The sequence below is a fragment of the Antedon bifida genome, chromosome 5, assembly GCF_963402885.1.
Source record: "Antedon bifida chromosome 5, ecAntBifi1.1, whole genome shotgun sequence".
In the NCBI taxonomy this organism is placed as follows: domain Eukaryota; kingdom Metazoa; phylum Echinodermata; class Crinoidea; order Comatulida; family Antedonidae; genus Antedon; species Antedon bifida.
In genome coordinates, this window is record NC_136230.1 from 10174903 (window position 1) to 10193272 (window position 18370).

General features: G+C 30.2%; 1 protein-coding gene and 1 long non-coding RNA gene across 14 annotated transcripts in view; one reads left to right on the forward strand and one right to left on the reverse strand.

Annotated features, from left to right (window-relative positions):
- LOC144842732 (uncharacterized) overlaps positions 1–18370 on the forward strand; it is a 173360-nt gene that overhangs the window by 51607 nt on the left and 103383 nt on the right. The gene's annotated exons all lie outside the window — the stretch shown is intronic.
- The window catches only part of LOC144842664 (muscleblind-like protein 1), a 179460-nt gene that overhangs the window by 39696 nt on the left and 121394 nt on the right, over positions 1–18370 (reverse strand). Inside the window, exon 1 of one of the 13 annotated variants that reach the window (XM_078699174.1) lies at positions 14223–14735. The exons of 11 other annotated variants lie outside the window; for them this stretch is intronic. In XM_078699174.1, coding sequence (XP_078555300.1) covers positions 14223–14246 — 24 coding nt within the window. In that variant the 5' untranslated portion in view covers positions 14247–14735. Of the gene's footprint in view, positions 1–41; positions 597–14222; positions 14736–18370 lie in introns of those variants that run through there. One more of the 13 variants, XM_078699178.1, reaches the window with a different exon arrangement.

Below are 18370 nucleotides of genomic sequence, written 5' to 3' on the forward strand. Positions count from 1 at the left end.
CATAATAATCTCATAATAATAAGTAACTTTAATGCACTCACAATTAGGTAGTCTTACTATATATTTCACATTCCTGTGTAAAACATTCTCCAAAAGACGCAGAAGATCAAGTTCTTATCTCAACAGTCGGTGTAGCTATTAAAGACAATTACATCATCTACTAGTCAATATCCTTGCCGCTGTATAATTTCCCAATAATATCTGCCACAAATAGTCAGTGATCCTATTCGTTGCGGAAATCGTCAAGAGGCCGTACAAATCATCGTGATATTCTCTCAGAATCAACCATTCACAGTGCAATGCATACTTTTAAATGATATTGATAAATCAGTTTGCAGAAACAAAAGGAAATTTTCGAATGAGCCTACACAATAACTGCTTGAGAGCACACGTCAAACTTTCCTTTAAATATGCACGAATAGAATACCAAAAAAAAAAAGGAGGCCATTTTGCAATAATTGTTGTAGCTAGCAATCGTAGAAAAGGTATACCCATGGGGAAAATAAACCGTAGACACGTGAGTATGTGGACGAAATGTCACCAAGTTTAGCATCTGTTTGCGTATTTCTGTCCAACACCAATTTGTGTATTGCATATCACAAAACAGATTTTGTTTTTATTTGCAATAAATCTCAAACATTATGTTAAAAACAAAGCCAATTATATCGCATGATATACAGTAATAGACGGTAATTTAAAAGTTGGAGCACTGCAAGAGACTGGTGAGGGAGTAGAGCCATTTCATAAGGTAATATTGTTGTCCTGTATCATTAAATTAAAAGAAAATAGGACTCCACATTGTCTGGGGAAGGGAGGGTTAAGGAACAGAGAAATGTTATCACTCTGTACATGACACCATTAAAACAAAATCTTAACAAATTTTAAAGCAACACAGAAATATATATTCATATTATATGTACCATTGTATTAATTTGGTATATAAAACCAGATCCATGCGGGGACTGAGGTTCCTATTTGTGCGAGGTTTAATTTCAATATTATATATTTACTGTTTCTGGGTTTTTACTATTTTAGCTATGGTAAAAACAAAAATTGTGTACTTCTTAATTAACATAGACTAAATTCTTCTTCAACATTAATTAAGTATTACTATAGAGTTTCATTTCCAGAAACTGCAAGAATTAAATTAGTAATGTAACTGAGCAATTCGCGGAAGTCATTTAGCCTCTAGCCTACGCCAACACTTTAGTGAATATTGACAGGTTTAGAGGATTAGGACAGCAGCACTTAAGTGATAATGTGTTCATTATCAAATGTAAAGTTCATTGATTTTAACAAAGAAACAAATTGCATAAGCAAACTAAAACAAGGAAATTCGTTCAAGAAAAATAACAAAAGTAAATGTTATTAGTTTTAATATCAATTTCAGTTTTGTAATACAGATAGAATACTTAATATAAAGCTTTTTTAGTTCCCTGTTGTTTTGATGGATTTTGATCTTTTATGATTATTATTATCGGTTTATATATTCACTTTAATTTTTCACTTTAGCATTTACATCGTAAGAAAATTAATTTTTATCCAAAATGCTATACCCATTTATTAGGTACATGTTTTCTTCTCAAAGGGTAATGCTAATATTCAATTTTCCTCATAAATTCAAAGATATTTTTTGAATGGAGTACATTGGAAACTGCAAAAGGAAGTTAGATTAAATGACAAATAAGTAACCATAACCCGGTCTCTTTTTTCTGATTTTAAAACTTAAAACAAATTTTTTTAAATTGATCTAATACTTTTAGACTACTTCAGAATACATGTTCAATCCTAATGTTTAATTCTCAAATATTATTTCCCTTTTTCATAACGATTAAAAATTGATGGCTTAAATCAACTTTGTGTGAAATGATGAATGATAGGATTAATGACAAAATGAATAAATTATAAAGGAAATGATAGACCTAGAGTACTTAATCATGAATAATAAAAGAATATGAAAATAAACAGACAAGGTAAGTATGAAATAGATGGAAATGGATAATATTGTCAGGAAATAATGATTCGATGTCTGATACATTTAATCACAATTAAAATTTTCCTAATGAAGTTTGAATGCAGTACAGTGAAGGTTGAGAACTCAACTTGGAATGCAACAACTTTAACAATGAATATCTGCCTCGTTTATAAAAGGTCACACAAATTTAGAATACTAACACTAACAGACCCTAACAGATCGTTGTCTAATTACGAAAATTAAGGGTGCATGCAAATTTGGGCTTCATAGTAACAACTGTGGAAACATTTAAATGTAGAAAACAAACTTAAAATATGATCTCAGAAATGTTTTGTCTATACATCTTAAATATTATTAATTTATAATTGACGAAATTCTTTCTAATAATTAAGAAGACTCTTAGAGCTTTCCATTTTAAAGTAATTCCATATATATATATTCATGTGATGCTAGGGGTCATCCTAAAGTAACATGCACCTAACTTTGATAGAATATAATAATATTATATTTGTTTCAAAGTAGACTTAATTATTATACGAGTATCATAGTATAGTATCATCTTATCAATATTAATCGTGATGATTATTACAACCAAAACTGTGTGTATGCTTGAGTTAAAGTCACGGTTTGGGATCTCATTCGTAACAACTTACCAGGTTAAGGTAAGATAACATACTGAAGAATCTACACAAAATTCAACAAACATTTAATTATAGTATGACCAAGTAGTTTACATAATTTGCCAAAAATTAGGGGCTGGAATTAGACAGGGATTGCTATAACAATGTGTATAAATTATACTGAATAAGGTGGGGGGAAGGAGGGAAGGGAGATTATACTCGACAATGTGATTACTCGGTCATATACAGTATTTATTTATTTATGTATAATCAGGAATTATGTTGTAATTCTTTGTACTATTGATAAGAAACAATAACTACAAATAATGTTTGTAAAAAATAAGCTAAAGGGAAAAATAAAATCGAAGAAGTAGAGATGTAAAACAATAAGTACACGATATAGGACATATTCAATTGTCATGAGTACAATAAAACAAATAAAAATGCTATAGTGTGATGTCCTCTGGCACCATGCCATAATCATAAAATCATATATAAAATGATTCAGGTTACTTATAATATAAAATAGATAGAGGAAGGAAAGAAGAAGTAATACAGAAAATTATTAATTTTAGGAAGTATTCCCTTTTGGTTATTAATAACAATTAATACAGTATTAGCAAATATTGATCAGGTTGGGTTCACATGCACTACAGTTTAAAAGCATGGAGAGCTGATCCAAAAAATATCCCTGTTACAACCGCCATATAAGTGCTTGTGTATTCAGTATGTTATATCTCTGTGGGTCTGTGTCATTAACTCTAACACAGCTTCGATAGGTTTGGAGGTATCTCCAATGTAACTTAACTCTGATAGGTTTGGAGGTATCTCCAATGTAACTTAACTCTGATAGGTTTGGAGGTACATCCAATTTAACTTAACTCCGATAGGTTTGGAGGTACATCTAATGTAACTTAACTCTGATAGGTTTGGAGGTACATCCAATTTAACTTAACTCCGATAGGTTTGGAGGTACATCCAATGAAAGTTTGGAATGTAATGTTAGCCAACAAAACAATATAAATACCTTGAGTATTAACCAATCATATGGCACAAATTTAAATATGCAGTAATACTAGTATATAATAGGAAATACCAGATTTTTGTGTTTATAAGTTAAACTATGATGAAATGTGTTTAATCGACATTAAACAAATTTTATCATAGTTTAACTTATAAACACAAAATCAGGTGACCAGGTTAACATGTATTTAAATACTGTAGGCAACAATCACACCATGATCTTGAACATGTGAGAAATGAATAAACTCGTTTTAAACCACAATTGAAATAGACAATTTGTGTAGTGACAAATAAAAAAAATTATGACTTTTGGGAAATTGGGATTAATAAGTACAGATGATTAAAGAAGATTTGATGCATGCAATACAATCAATAATTGACGTAGTTATCAATCTAAAACAAACCTAAGTTGTTGAATTAGAAAAGTGATGAAAACCATACAAGTACAGAGATCCCCCACCCATTAAAAGACATGCCTAATTACTTGCCCAGTGAAGCTAGTTGTAGTAAAAGAGTTAAATAGTAAATGGTAATAATGATATTGCTGATGTCCATGATTGTTGGACTACAAGTACAATCCAAGAAATAGATAGGGTAGGTTTCAAATGATTTAGGATGGATAGCACAAATTTAAGATGGGTTGCAAACAATTTAGGATGAGTTGCAAATTATTTAGGGTGGAAAACATATAATTTAGGATAGGTTGCGAGAGATTTAGAGTGAATTGTAGCAAGATTAGGATAGGTTGCAAAGGATTAATTTGGATTGTAACAATTAGATTTAAGATGGGTTGCAAAAGATTATTTATATTTATTAAGTAAACATTATAGTTTATGTTCTTGTTCATAATTAGGTGATCATTTAGAATAAAATGATCACCTATTGTTATTGTATGAAATCTTTATTTTTTTTTTTTTTTGGTTTTCCGCAACGAAGTTGCAGGAAAACCTCTTGTGATTGTACGAAATCATCATCATCATCTTTTTTTTCATCTTCTTTCTTTCTGTATGATTTTTGTGTAACGCTTTTCTCTAAAACTTGCAAACATAACATTTTTTTAACTATGTTGACATTTTGACATTTATGTAACGTCGTCAAGCGAAGCTTTTCATGATGCTTACAATTGCGCAACGTGACGTACGCGCGATTTAACGATTTTCTCGTATTTAACATAGCTCGACAACCAAATAACATTTCAACTTGAAACTTTGCAAAAGTTTAATTTATATTATGCGCTAACTTTCTGTGGAAAAAAAATTGCGTGTTTTACACAAAGTTACGCGCGCACGCGCATTTAAAATTTCAAAATGCGCAAAATTAATTTATAATCAACTTTCTACGCGTTTCATGTCGTTTTAAGCATGTCAAACATTCCCACGCGTGCGCACATTTTTACGTGTGCGGTGCGCACGTAGCATTGAAAACGTATTTTTTTCGCGTGATTTATGTTTTTCCAGCCTTTTCTAGTAATTTTACCAAATTTTAAACAATTTCGACTTAAAGATACGTCATACGAGCACGTCGAATTGGACAATTTGCGCGCGTTTTTTATGAAAAGGTTAAAAAATTCGTTTAAAATATGCCTTTTTTTAAACAGTCGTAATTTCTAAACTAGACGGTCAACTTTTTGTGGATGACATTTTCTGGAAGTTAATGAGTTGTAGATATCGGATCATATATTAATATGGCTAACCGGACATTGTGACGTCATCGTATTGCCACGCTAATATAAAATTTAGGATTTTTGTATCTTTCGTCATAGCTCATCACATTTAATAGAGCGCATCTCCATTTATCCGTTTTCCATTTTCACCCAAATTTTGATATTGTCTAGGTCAATCAACTGTCTTTCGCATGAATTATAAATATTTTAATTTTTTTGACGTCATCATTCCTAAAAATTTAAATTACGTGTGGCATTAATTTCATCTTTACAGTAAATTTTAATCTGTTATAGCTCGTAAGAATAAAATTTGATAATCACGATTAAAACGTTTTCTGGAAGCTATTGGATTTTAGATACGAAATCATGTGAAAATTTTGCCAATCGGATGTTGTGACGTCATCATATGGCCAGTTAAATGAAAAAAGTCGTATTTTCATCTTTTGCGTCATAATTCATTGCATTTAAAAGAGCGCGCATCAATATTTCACGTATTCAAATTTCTTCTACACGCTAATACGTTGTTGCTGAGATAATTTCTTTTCGGAAATGCTACCTTCGCGTTTCATTTTAAAACCGTCAACATGTTAAAAATTGCAATAAATAGCGGGTCCCGTAATTTCACCTATTCTACACTGTATGTGATATGGATACAGATTATACTGTGTATACTATATATGAATCAAAATAATAGAATTCAGCAATAAAAACATATCATATTCTTCAGTTCAGGTCATAATGCCAACGTGGACACTTCCTTTTGTCCTCAACCTATCCCCTTAATGTTCGGTACGGTAAGGTACGTCGTTACACGTTCATGTTGCACCACTTGCGCGGCGGAAAACCAAACTCGTCAAAGTGACGAGTTACATGTCTAGTTTTTTTATTCTTTCTGTACACTTTTTGTGTAACAAATATCTCAAAAAGTTGAATGGCAATGATCACAAAAATTACACAATGTCTTTCAAATACTTTAACTTAGACATAATAAGCTTTTCAGCGTGATCACTCATCCGTGACGTCATTTATACGCCATTTTGTGAAATCACAATATCAATCATATCTTTACTATTCATTATCACATATTAATGAAATTCACTACAAGTAAACTTCAGGTCAAGGTAAAAATATTAGAAAATAAAAACTTGCGCGTTTCAAGGTCATGTGCGTGAAATCGCGCGTTAAAAATTTAAAAAGCCCAAAATTAAGTTTTGATCAATTTAGAGCATGAATCAGGACATTTGTGTGTTTCAAAAAATTACTGCGCAAAAACACGTTTTTGCGCGTGCGTACATAGAATGCGTAAACAATACAATTTTGTTGTACAAATTGCATTCTACTCATCTTCCTTAGTACATTCACTAAATTTGAGTCCATTCAGACTTAAAATAACGCTATACAAGCACGTTAAAAATGACAAAATGCGCACATTAATTGTACAAAAGTGCTAAAAATGGTAAAAAATAAGGCCTTTTTAAAATGAATATAACTCTTCAGAATGGAAGATGACCCCCATTTTTTTTAACTTATTATGGAAGTTAATGAGTTGTAGATATAAATGTATATACCTATTAGACGTACAAAATGGTATGACGTCATCATTTGGCCACATGAATTTTTAAAATAGGGTTTTTTCCCATTTTGTCATAGACCACCATATTCAACAGAGCATAACTCGCTTATCTGTGCTCGATTTTTTTTTAATTTTTAATATATTCTACCTCAACCAATTATGTTACTTATGAGTTGCCAATATTTTCATTTCGATGACGTCATCACATCTTAAAATTTGAATAACGGGGGTTACGTAATTTCACCTACAACGTATAGTTGAATACCTTACAGCTCTTCTGAATTAAAGTTGACCTTGATGTTTATAACTTATTATGAGAGCTGGTGAAATGTAGATATGAATGCATATAAAAATTAAGCCTATCGAATGTTATGAAGTTAACATATGACCAGTTGAAGTTAAAAAGTAGTTTTTTCATCTCTTTCGTCAAAGTTATACACATTTTGAAGAGCGCGCACCGCGCTTCTACGTGCCAAATTTTCTTCTAATTGTTATATTTTATTGCTCAATTCATTATCTTTCGATATTGGTATCCACAAGTTTATTTTGATAATGTCATCAGTGCAAAAAACTTAGAACATGATGTGTGTCCGTAATTTCACCAATGCTACACTGTATATAGATATACAGTATACTGTACATAATGTGATATGACATATAATAGGCACAACTAAGCACTATAAGCGTATAATAGGATGGCATACATCAACATTTTCCGATCGTATGTTAACATACGTGCATGTTTAAAAAATATTAATGTCAATAAATTTATAAAAATGATCACCTATAATTCGTCAAAGTGACGAATTAAATTCTAGTTGATAATTGGAATGCTTCATAATTAAACATATACTGGTACTTACAAAATAATTATTTTATTTCAATAATAATAACTATTTTTAGAAGAGATTAAGACAATAAAACTCAATCTATATTTTCCATTTTTATCTGAATAAACTACTGTACTGTATATATATTTAAAAAAAGTGACGATGAAATTCTCTTAAGAATAGAATCATCTGTAGTGTACATTAAGATGTAACTTATTTATGCAATTTTGATGAAGCGGATCAGCGGGTATGGATGGCACGTTTTGTTCTTGACGTGACTTGTGGTTATAATGTGAGCAACACTAAAATAGCCTGGATCAACCGTTCACCTTGAACACAGTTGTAACATGGACTTTTACGAAACAAATGCATCTACATTGATTATTTCCAGTTGTATGCGTAACATGTTATTATTGTCCCTTGATGCACGGTGGTGATTTGATTTGGAAATTATACTTAATTCAAATAGAGGCTGTAATTTAGTATATTGACATAAAGTCACCTTTTAAGAAAATATTTCCGAAATAAAAATAATGATGTGTCGATATTGAATTAAACATTTCATATTAGATTAATGCATGAGCCTTTTAGGACATAAAACTGGCTAGGTGTTTTTGGAATAATTTAAATTATATATGCGGGATCATATGTTTTTTTAACTTTATTGTTAGACATATTGTTCATTGAGTTATTCATGCCATGATTATTATAACGCATGTTATGATTGTTTTCTGTCTTAAAAGGTTTAATTAAAAGCTACCACACACTAGGACAAAATTACAGAAGTTTTTATTCTAGAACTATAGGATAACCTTTTGTGCTGTAATAAATAATAATATTTAAAAAATCCAATCAAATGATGTCATGATCAATAAAAACAATAAAATCATTGTATTATCATGATATTATTGCTTTTACTAATCATGATGTTCTTTGATTGGACGTGTGAAAACAATATTAAGGCAGCATAAATGGTTATCTTATAGTTTTTTCTAATTTCTTTTGGTTTATGTATAAAGAAACATACATATATATCTAGTTAACGTTGATCGTCCTAGTATAAATGGGCCTATCATTACACACAACTATTAATTATTGAAATGTTTTACCAGTACTACTTGATGTAGTAATTAGCAATGGATTAACCTTGGCAAACTTTACAAAATAATCTGAATAGAATAATTACTGTATGACTGAGAATATGAAATTTGGTGAAAATTAGGGGGGCCAAAATCTTGTATTCCAAATTAGGGAAGCATGGGATTATATTTGGTCATAATAGATTAATTGAAAATTCATGTAATTTTCTGTCTATAAATTTAACAAATTCTAAAAATAAACAAAACAAATCTATAAACCGCTCAAAAATAATCTTCAAAGTAAAATATTATCAACAAATTTCTTTGAAACATTAAAATTCTGGACCGAGTTCTGCGTAATTCATACGTTTGTATCGGTATACACATTTCATTTTAGAGTGTAACATTAGAGGATTGACAAGATTTCGTCTGAAAATAATCATCATAATTTATATAAACTCTATGTAACATTAGATTATGGATTGTCTGTTTCTGTCACATTTTATTCAGCTTTTGATGTTCAGATGAAAATCACTGCTTCTTTTTGACATCAAAATTAATCATTAGGTCCAATGTAAAAGATTTTCATCAAAGATAATACCCAGCGGCCATTTGTGTTGTATGTCGATGTAAAATTTGCATTGTGTACATAAACAATGTCTAGCGAAGTAACATGCAAAGGTAATCTATAAGATCTTAATATTTACAATAATATAATCTAGCCTAGAGTAAGCCCATCAGGTATATAAGCCCATCTTGTGTATAAGCGCACTTAAATGGACATACAGTACTGTAAGCCTTTTTTAGATTAAAGCCCACTCTTGGATATAAGCCTATGTTGTGTTCAAGCCTACCCTGGGGTAAGCCCACATACGCTTATCTTAGGGTAGCCAATTTAGGTAATAAAGCCAAGCTTTTATTCCATAGCTATACATATCAATCCACTACATCAATCCACTACATTTTTTTTCTTTGAGTATTATTAATAAGGTATGTCTGCACATTGTGTTCAAAGAAAGTGTGTGCTGTTACTCGAGTCAGTACAGCATCCATGACACTGTCAAATTGTTTCAATAAAAGTCTATTTTAATGAGAATTTTGTAATTATTATTTTATTTTATCTTATTAATTACGATGTTACAATTTATATTGCGAAAATAAAAGCGGCGGTATTCGGATGAGAAGTCTAGTAATATATTAGAAACGTCAGAAAAAAATCAATAAAATTGAATAATGGCAAATACATATATTTTTTTTAAAGTAGACGATTAAATGCAACCAATACATCATTGATACCGACTTCCTCTCATCAGACATGAAGCCAACCATATTTAAATTTTTTCATCAAATATGTTGGATCACCTTAACTGCGGTAAATACATTGGAAAAGATTATAGGTTCAGCACAATGGTTATATATTTTTAAAGCTCTACGTACACCTCCTTCCCCATTTAAAAAAGCCTGATCTGCCACTGTTAGTGGTGGTAAGACAATGGACCTATAATTGATTATAGGTGGTAAACAAAATTGGTTGGTACCTATAATTTGATTTTGGGCTGGTGCTACATACATGCATTATATATCAGTGAAAATGAATGTTAATGTATTTATATAGTGCATTCCATAAACAATTTTTGACTCAATGTGCTGTGGACTTGGTCTTCCCCAAGGGTCACATCATATCAGTGCTGCCAACTATGGTGCTATTACGTCTGTCCATATAAGAATTTCTTCTTTTCATAATTGTATCCTCTCTTTGGAGAGAGAGGACTATTGTAAGTTTATCCAGATAAGCTAGATAAGCAATAAAGATAGCTATTGGAAGAATGAGGAAGAAAACCAAAATACCAAATTGAAGACCAAATTATAATTGTAATGTCAGTCAAAGGAAGATATAAGCATTATATCAACTACAAACCATTCTGTCCTAAATAGAACTGGAGAAAAGAGTGCAAAATGTAATTTCGCATGACGGAACATGTTAAAGGAGATCATTTCATAACTCGTATTAAATCTGGAAAGTTTTAAAACTGAAATAACATAATTTTAAATTAGAATCAATTTAAGATGCAAGATTTTATGTTCATTTTCTATATTGACCATTCAAGTTAATATGCAAGGCATGCAGGCAGTCAATCGTAAATAAAAAATCGACAAAAATATTCGACCAACTGAAAGCCAGTTTGGAGGAAAAAAGTTGACAGATATATGCCACAGCCATGTAGTATGTCCTTCATATGAACCTAAATATTCTTTAAATGGAGTGAAAAAAGAATAATTAACCCTTACATAGCCATCTGCATGTATGTGTAAAAATGGAAACACGAGAAGATGAAATGAATTGATTTTAGTGTTTTACGTTTGGAATAGGTAACAGAACATTTGTAGAAATAAAAGAAACAGTAAAAATACATGAAAATATACACCAGATAAAATTATCCTGATATTATATATATAAATAATTATCTTAATGTTTTTTTATGTAATTGTAAAAACATTGTTTGAAATCCTAATTCATATATTTATAGTCATATTTAGTACTTTTTGTAAGTATACAATTCTTTATTATAATTGGAGATAAAGAAAGGAAAATAAAAATATTGAAAAGCCGTCGTTTGTTTAACTCTTACTAAATGCCATTATAAATTGCTGCTGCCACAAAATTAGTATTTATGGAAGTCAAAAGTCAATAATTTAAGAAACCAACATTGTATAAAATTAACATTTAATATCATAATCTTATCTTACAACAGCAGCTCATTGTAAAGTTATTATTCATAGATGTCATTTTACATCTACAATTGGCTATCCACGTTGAAATATAGTTAAGTTTATTAATCTATCATCAACAGGAGTCTGTATTCTAAAACGGTCATGAAAAGCTATTTTAATAACGTCACTTCTATTGATTTATGTCATAGGATAAGTGACTTCATAGCTTAAAATAGCCAATACTTACATTGGTATTTTAAACTGAACATTGGAATTATAATTTGTTATTTTGCATGCTTTCCCTCCAAGTACATTTTAAACATTGTCGTAGTCTGTGTATTTCACACAAAATAACATTAGTAAAAATTATTGATGTAAAAAGAGATGGACAGTTCAAGGTCTTTGTCAATGGCAATCTTGCTACATAGTACAACACATTCAAATGTAATTAGTTGAATTTTAGATATCTCCACTCTAGCATTCACGTTTTTGGCACCCATGAAAAGACCCCATTTAACATTAATACAACTATAAATTTAGATTTTTAAATTTAAATTTAAACACATTGACAGAAAAACCCTTTAAAATGCGAGATTCTCATTGCCAGAACTTCAGCCATATGAAATATTCATTTTTGCTTGTTTACCCATAGAGTTATATTCACACTAGATGAAAACTGGGCGACACAGAAGTGAGACCGTTTTATAGTTCGCTGTAAAATAATTAAAACATTTCGCTTCAATACAGTTACAATACAAACAATTCTATTTCTGTATACTTTCAAACTGCCATTTTCGGAACCTTGTTTGTTTTCTTGCACAAAATGATTTTGGAAATATCTTCCATGGTAATTGTGCCATTTCCTGTGGAATATTTAAGTTTGTACTATGTTGGATTTTTGGTTTAATTGAGAACTACTCAATCGAAGCCTATAAATTGGTCCACCAATTCAAAGGACCAGTGGTTGCCCTGTCTGTTCTTCTAGAATCAGGTGCATATTCAGGATTTTTGACCCAGATGACACAACAGGCAAAACAAGTTTGGGAGGTGTGTTTTATTTTACACATTTTTTCCAGTTCTATTTAGGACAGGATGGTTTGTAGTTCTTTTACACATGGTACTTGTATGCTACATCTTGTGATTCTATTATTGATTCATTTTGAAGGGAGATGCCTATAGCCGAATCCCTCATGAGAATTAAACAAGTGTTTGGAGTTTAATTGCCACTACCTGTACGCCAATAAAAAAAATGTTGTTTTATACCTCATTATAATATGGTCAATAAATGAACGAACTCTACTCCTTTTTGCTGTTACTAAGAATTCTCTGTGTGCATTATTTATGTACAGTGAGCAAACAATAAAAGCTGTCTGATAGACTGTAGACAAAATAATATAATTCTTTTCTCCAAGGTATGTCACTATATGGTACTGAAACACAACTCTCACAACATTACTAAAAAAGGATTGCCATTGTAAAATAGTACAATACAATAAATATATATGAATGCTCTAAGCAGGTCACCATCATAGTACCTTCTATACTGAAAGCACAAAGAGATATACAATAGACTTATGCAAATCAAACGACATATTATACGACATAACAAGTGATGTTTTTTTTATACATGAACATGCCTGTTTTGTTATAACTAAGGAAATGGACTGAAAACTTGAAAAGCCAATCCTTCTGCGAGAATTCTTAAATCCTTTATAATAATTAGATCTTATATAAAACAAATGTTAAACTTGTGTTCAGGGTTGTACTAATAAATTCAACTTCCACGTCTTTATTACAAACTGATGATGAGGTAATTAAATTATTAAGTTCCTAATAAAAATATATAAAAAGGCAAGCAATTGTTGTAGACAATAAATGATGTCAATACCATTACCACATATTAACCTGTAACATAAGGTGGACATACTAGACGTTATATAATAGTTTAAATGTTTAGACCAGAAAACAGAAGTTACAGTACCAAATTGGTGGAAATCAACTGCTTTTAGAGAAAACGTGGGGACAGTGTATTTTACTTCCAAGTAGAATAAATGAACTAATACACACCAAGTGGATGACAAAAATATTTCTAAAGACTTTTTTCATAGGCTTTCCCATGTACTTATGTTTGAATGATTTGGTTTTGGTTTGTTTTTATACAAAAAACAGAATTTCACAGAACCATCATTTCTACTTTCTTTTATTGGTCAGTTGGATTTTTAGAAGATTTAATTTTTCCATAAAAAAAGACCAGCTGTAGTCTTGAGTAGGCATATAGATTGAAAGGGGCACTTCAGGTCAAAAGAGTTGAAACAGTGACAATGTGGACAAACTACGGTAGCTACAATGTTTGGTAAGTTCAAGAAAGATGTTTGTGTAGAACTAAAACACATACTTGAAATAAAAATGTCAGATACGTTAATTTTATGCATGTTTTAAAAATATATTTTTGGAAATTGCTTCCTCTTAGCTTTTGACGGAAACTGATCGGGACTCCATACTTTGACTTATTGATTGGTGAATGTATGGACCAATCAATCAATCAATCTACCAATGAACAAATCCATCAATCACTTAATCAATATTTATCTATGATGATATAAATGCCACAAAGGTATAAGACTACTTCATAGACTATTTATTATATACTTAAAAAAAAAAATAAATAAAACTGTTATCAAACTAGGAAAACAAAATTTTTCACAATTTTTATGTGTAAAATTCCAAGATAAGAGAGTAAAACTTACAGGGTGCGGGTTGCTGTAATCCATGACTTTCTTAGCGAACAAATAAGTCAGTTAACTCAATTCTCAAAGCACAAGTGAAAACAAAATCAGTGACAACAATCAGTACAGAGTTCTCGTCCAATCGCAAACAATATCTTGTAAAATCACCAACAAAAGCAATGCTCACAATTATTGCTCTTTCTATGACCGTATGAGAGACAAATTCATGAAATAAAAACCATAAAGATAGTTTGGCTTTCGGATATGTTGCAAGAACCGACCTGGAAACATGAACTCCAAAATAGGCATAGATTCGCTAGTCTATAAATTGTATTTTTCTGGTAAATTTTTAAACAGAGAAGCAGTGTTATCAGCACTGGAGCTAACGCTGTGTTTAAATGATTGTTAAGAGCCATAGGTGAAAATAATATTAAAGGTATTTGTTTAGAATTCCAGGTCTTGTACCAGGAAGTAGTCAGTGATATTATAAAACAGGTATTTCCTTATTGACCTGTTGAAGATAATTTATGCGTTGATTGTGATTGAAGCAGGAAATATAACCAAAAATTTTAACAAATTACGTAGAATGAAAACACATGTTGTGTAAATTTATTTCTCAGTTTTGGAATTGTTTGTTCCTAACCAATAATGTATTATTATTTAAAACATGTATTTTGTTTAGTTCTTAACATCAATTAAACTATTAAAGAGTTGGGCTTTGTAATATTAGATTCTGTTCACACTGATAGCATTTTTAAAGTACGAAGCTGACAATTGTATGTCTGTACATTATGGCACGTCTTACAACACTGAACCGTATTAATGTACAGTAATTCAGCATTCTATCCCATGATATTGTATCCTATAAAAAGAAAAGGTCTGAAACAAAACTTAGTAAAGATAAGTGTTTTTCTATGTCTGAACACAGTTTATAACTTTATCAGTGTGAATATAACCTGGGAATCACAAATAAATTGACAAGTGACAAAATCTTAATTTGGAGGAAGTCATTAATTAGTAGTTGATAGTAATTAATTTGAAAGTAACTTCTGTTATCATTTATATAAATTGTTTACTAACTTATTAAGTCTATTTAATGATTAACCCAATACTAAGACACTTAAAATAAAAGGCGATTGAAACTAATATTTGAAAGATCTGAACCAATGATCCTGAGATTAAAAGACCAGCGAGCTAGACCGCCATTTTAATGTACCAAAAAGACATTCTTTAAAAACCATGTTAACATTCAAATAACACAACAGATGGGTATGTATATGTGAGTGTTATGATACTACGCTAATACATTTACAATTTCTATAATAATACAATAATTACCAAATTATTATCATTACATACAATAATTATTTTTGGAATATTCACATTCAAAACAAATTCAAATCATAATATAGAATTTTATATTAAATGTCATCTGTCGTTCAATATTTTTGGAATTAAAAAATAAATTTATAGCAATAAAAATGAATTCTTTGTTTTAAAAGTTCTGTAGATCAGAAAATGACATAATTTTATCTTTTTTAGTGTGAATTAAAAACTGAAACAGAGCCGTGATCAGGCGTACTAGCTTTTCACAGATTATCTGTACGACCGAATTAATTCTCGGATTAATTTTTATTTTAGAGTTTGATAAATTTGTTGTCATGAAAAGAATGAATGTCAAACTTGTGTGTCCTGATAATTTAGTGTGATATATCTCAAATTGCTTGAGAAAATCTAACCAAATATTTTTACAATGTAAGTAGGTCACCGACTACCTACACCAACGTAAACATATTCAAAACTTCTACACAGGCAACAATTTTTTTAATGGTTTGTGCTACGTTGGTGAAAACAAAATCAAATATTTTACTTCAAATTAAAAAATGTTGTATAATGTCTTGTTTTTAAGTTAATAACTATGCATTGAATAAATTAAATGCATTGCGATTTGTCTTGTCTACGATCTAAAGCATAACAAATAGAATCGAAGGTAAAAGAAAGAAATACATAATTTATGGCCATGATACATATTACAAAATAAAAATTATTTAATAAAAAGAAATTAAAAACATATCATACTTATTACAGAAATATTAATGATTCTCCATGATTTTTAAAGCAAAAACACAATTATCTACCAATTACACATTATCTTTTATGCGACGGTATAATATTCTTTAAATTCACTTTCAGATAATTATCTCTTAGCCTATTATCACATTCATGATTCTCTTTGAAGAGAATTCATATTTTCATTAATATTCATAAGCAATCAACCAATAAGCAATAATAAAAATGAAACCTTGTTGAAAAGAAACCACAAGAAGCAGACTATAAAAAACGGACAGACAAAGAAAAAAAAAACAAGACAAAGGCCATCACAACAGATGTCTGAGAATTTATATGGTATGATTTCTACTGTAGATTCTGGAGAAGACAAACTAGATGCTGAACATAACTAACGAAAGAAACAAAACTTACAATATCAAAAAGCGATTTAAAAACCATAAATAATACCTATACTACATGTTCAGAATTGATATTTGACAATATTTATCAAGAAAAACCATTTTGTCTAGTGAAAATAGTTTTTTGTTTTCCTCTTTTAACAAGTTCTACACAAATTCTATTATTTAAATTGTAAAAAGAAAATGAAATACAAATTTAAAATGTAAAAAAAAAACATCATAAAATTATTCATGTCTAAAGGGTCTAAAATTCATTTCTACTAAACAAACAAAAATTGCATTTGGAAAACACCATTTTTTGGCTAGTTCAAGATTGTCTGGTATAGATAAATACTTTAAAGTTAAGAAATTTGGAAAATAAAAAAACATTTCAACTAAATTGAAATACTACTGTATTATGAAAACAATTTCACATTCTATTGCATGGAAATATTATTTGAAATCATTCTGTTTTTGGTACTGTATATTTTTCTACCTTTTATTCCCAGGAAATTATCATAAGCATTTTTTCTTCTTATAAAGTGTCTAGTTTTATTACCTAGAGTATATTTGCATTATTTATAAAATATGTACCTTACAATTGCCTTGGGAATTCTCGAGCTTCAACATTGCTAAAGCATAAAGCAAAATATCACTTTATGAAAAATCATTTATCATTGACAAATTACAAATTCATTGAACTTGTTTGTCCTCTTAGGGCCTGTTCCTGCTGAGCAGGAATACCGATTATTTTTGGGCAGCAGAAATGGCGCAAAATGAAATAACCGATTAAAAAATAACCCATTAAAAACACTTAATCCATTGCATGTTTCAACCGATTATTGCGGAGTAGTTTTTAGCTGCAACTCAAATAGCGATTATTGACCACTAGGTCAACTTGTGAGTATGGGCAACCCTCACTCACAAAGCATGCTGTTGATTTGTGCGATCGACAATTAGCAAAACGACTATGTGGACCTGGACCGATAGATAACATGTGATTGTTTTTATTTTGTGGGGGAGAATTATACCGAGAGGCTCCAGGGGAATAAGAAGGATTCTACATAAACGTCACATCCCACCAGTCTAGGCTAATGAGGTTTTGCATGTCCTTTTTTAGGCCTGTCATTTTTCGGTAGAGATATGTAGCCTAGCTAGTAGTAGTAGTACCAACAGCGAAACAAATTTTTAATTTTTAATTCTACATGTGAGAGTTTTAGGCAACGATAGGATGTAAACAAACCAACACATTGGCCTTCCATAATTTGAACTGCGTTGTCAGTAATGATGACATGATTTTTAAAAAGCGATTACCAGATAACCGATTAACGTTGGAGAAAATGTTCAATTGCAACACGGACAATTCTGTGGTTTGTGGTACTTATGAATAATCAATTATTTTGATTTTTTCAGCAGAAACAGACACATTTTCATTAAATATTCATTTTATACAACAGATTGTTCCAAGAACTTGAAATTTTTTGAAAAATTGCTTAAAAAGTTAAAGCAGATATCAAATTAGTTGTTAGTGATTAGAAATTAAATCAAACATTCAGTATATATTTCAACGAGAAGACCTATATGAGATCTTTTAATTTTCAATAAATTTAATGGATTTCCGGAGTAGGATACGAACCATATACACGTACTACCAGATAGCTTACTTTCAAAACCTAATTGAAAGATGAAATTAGTTTCTTCACATCTTACTAAAGTAAATGA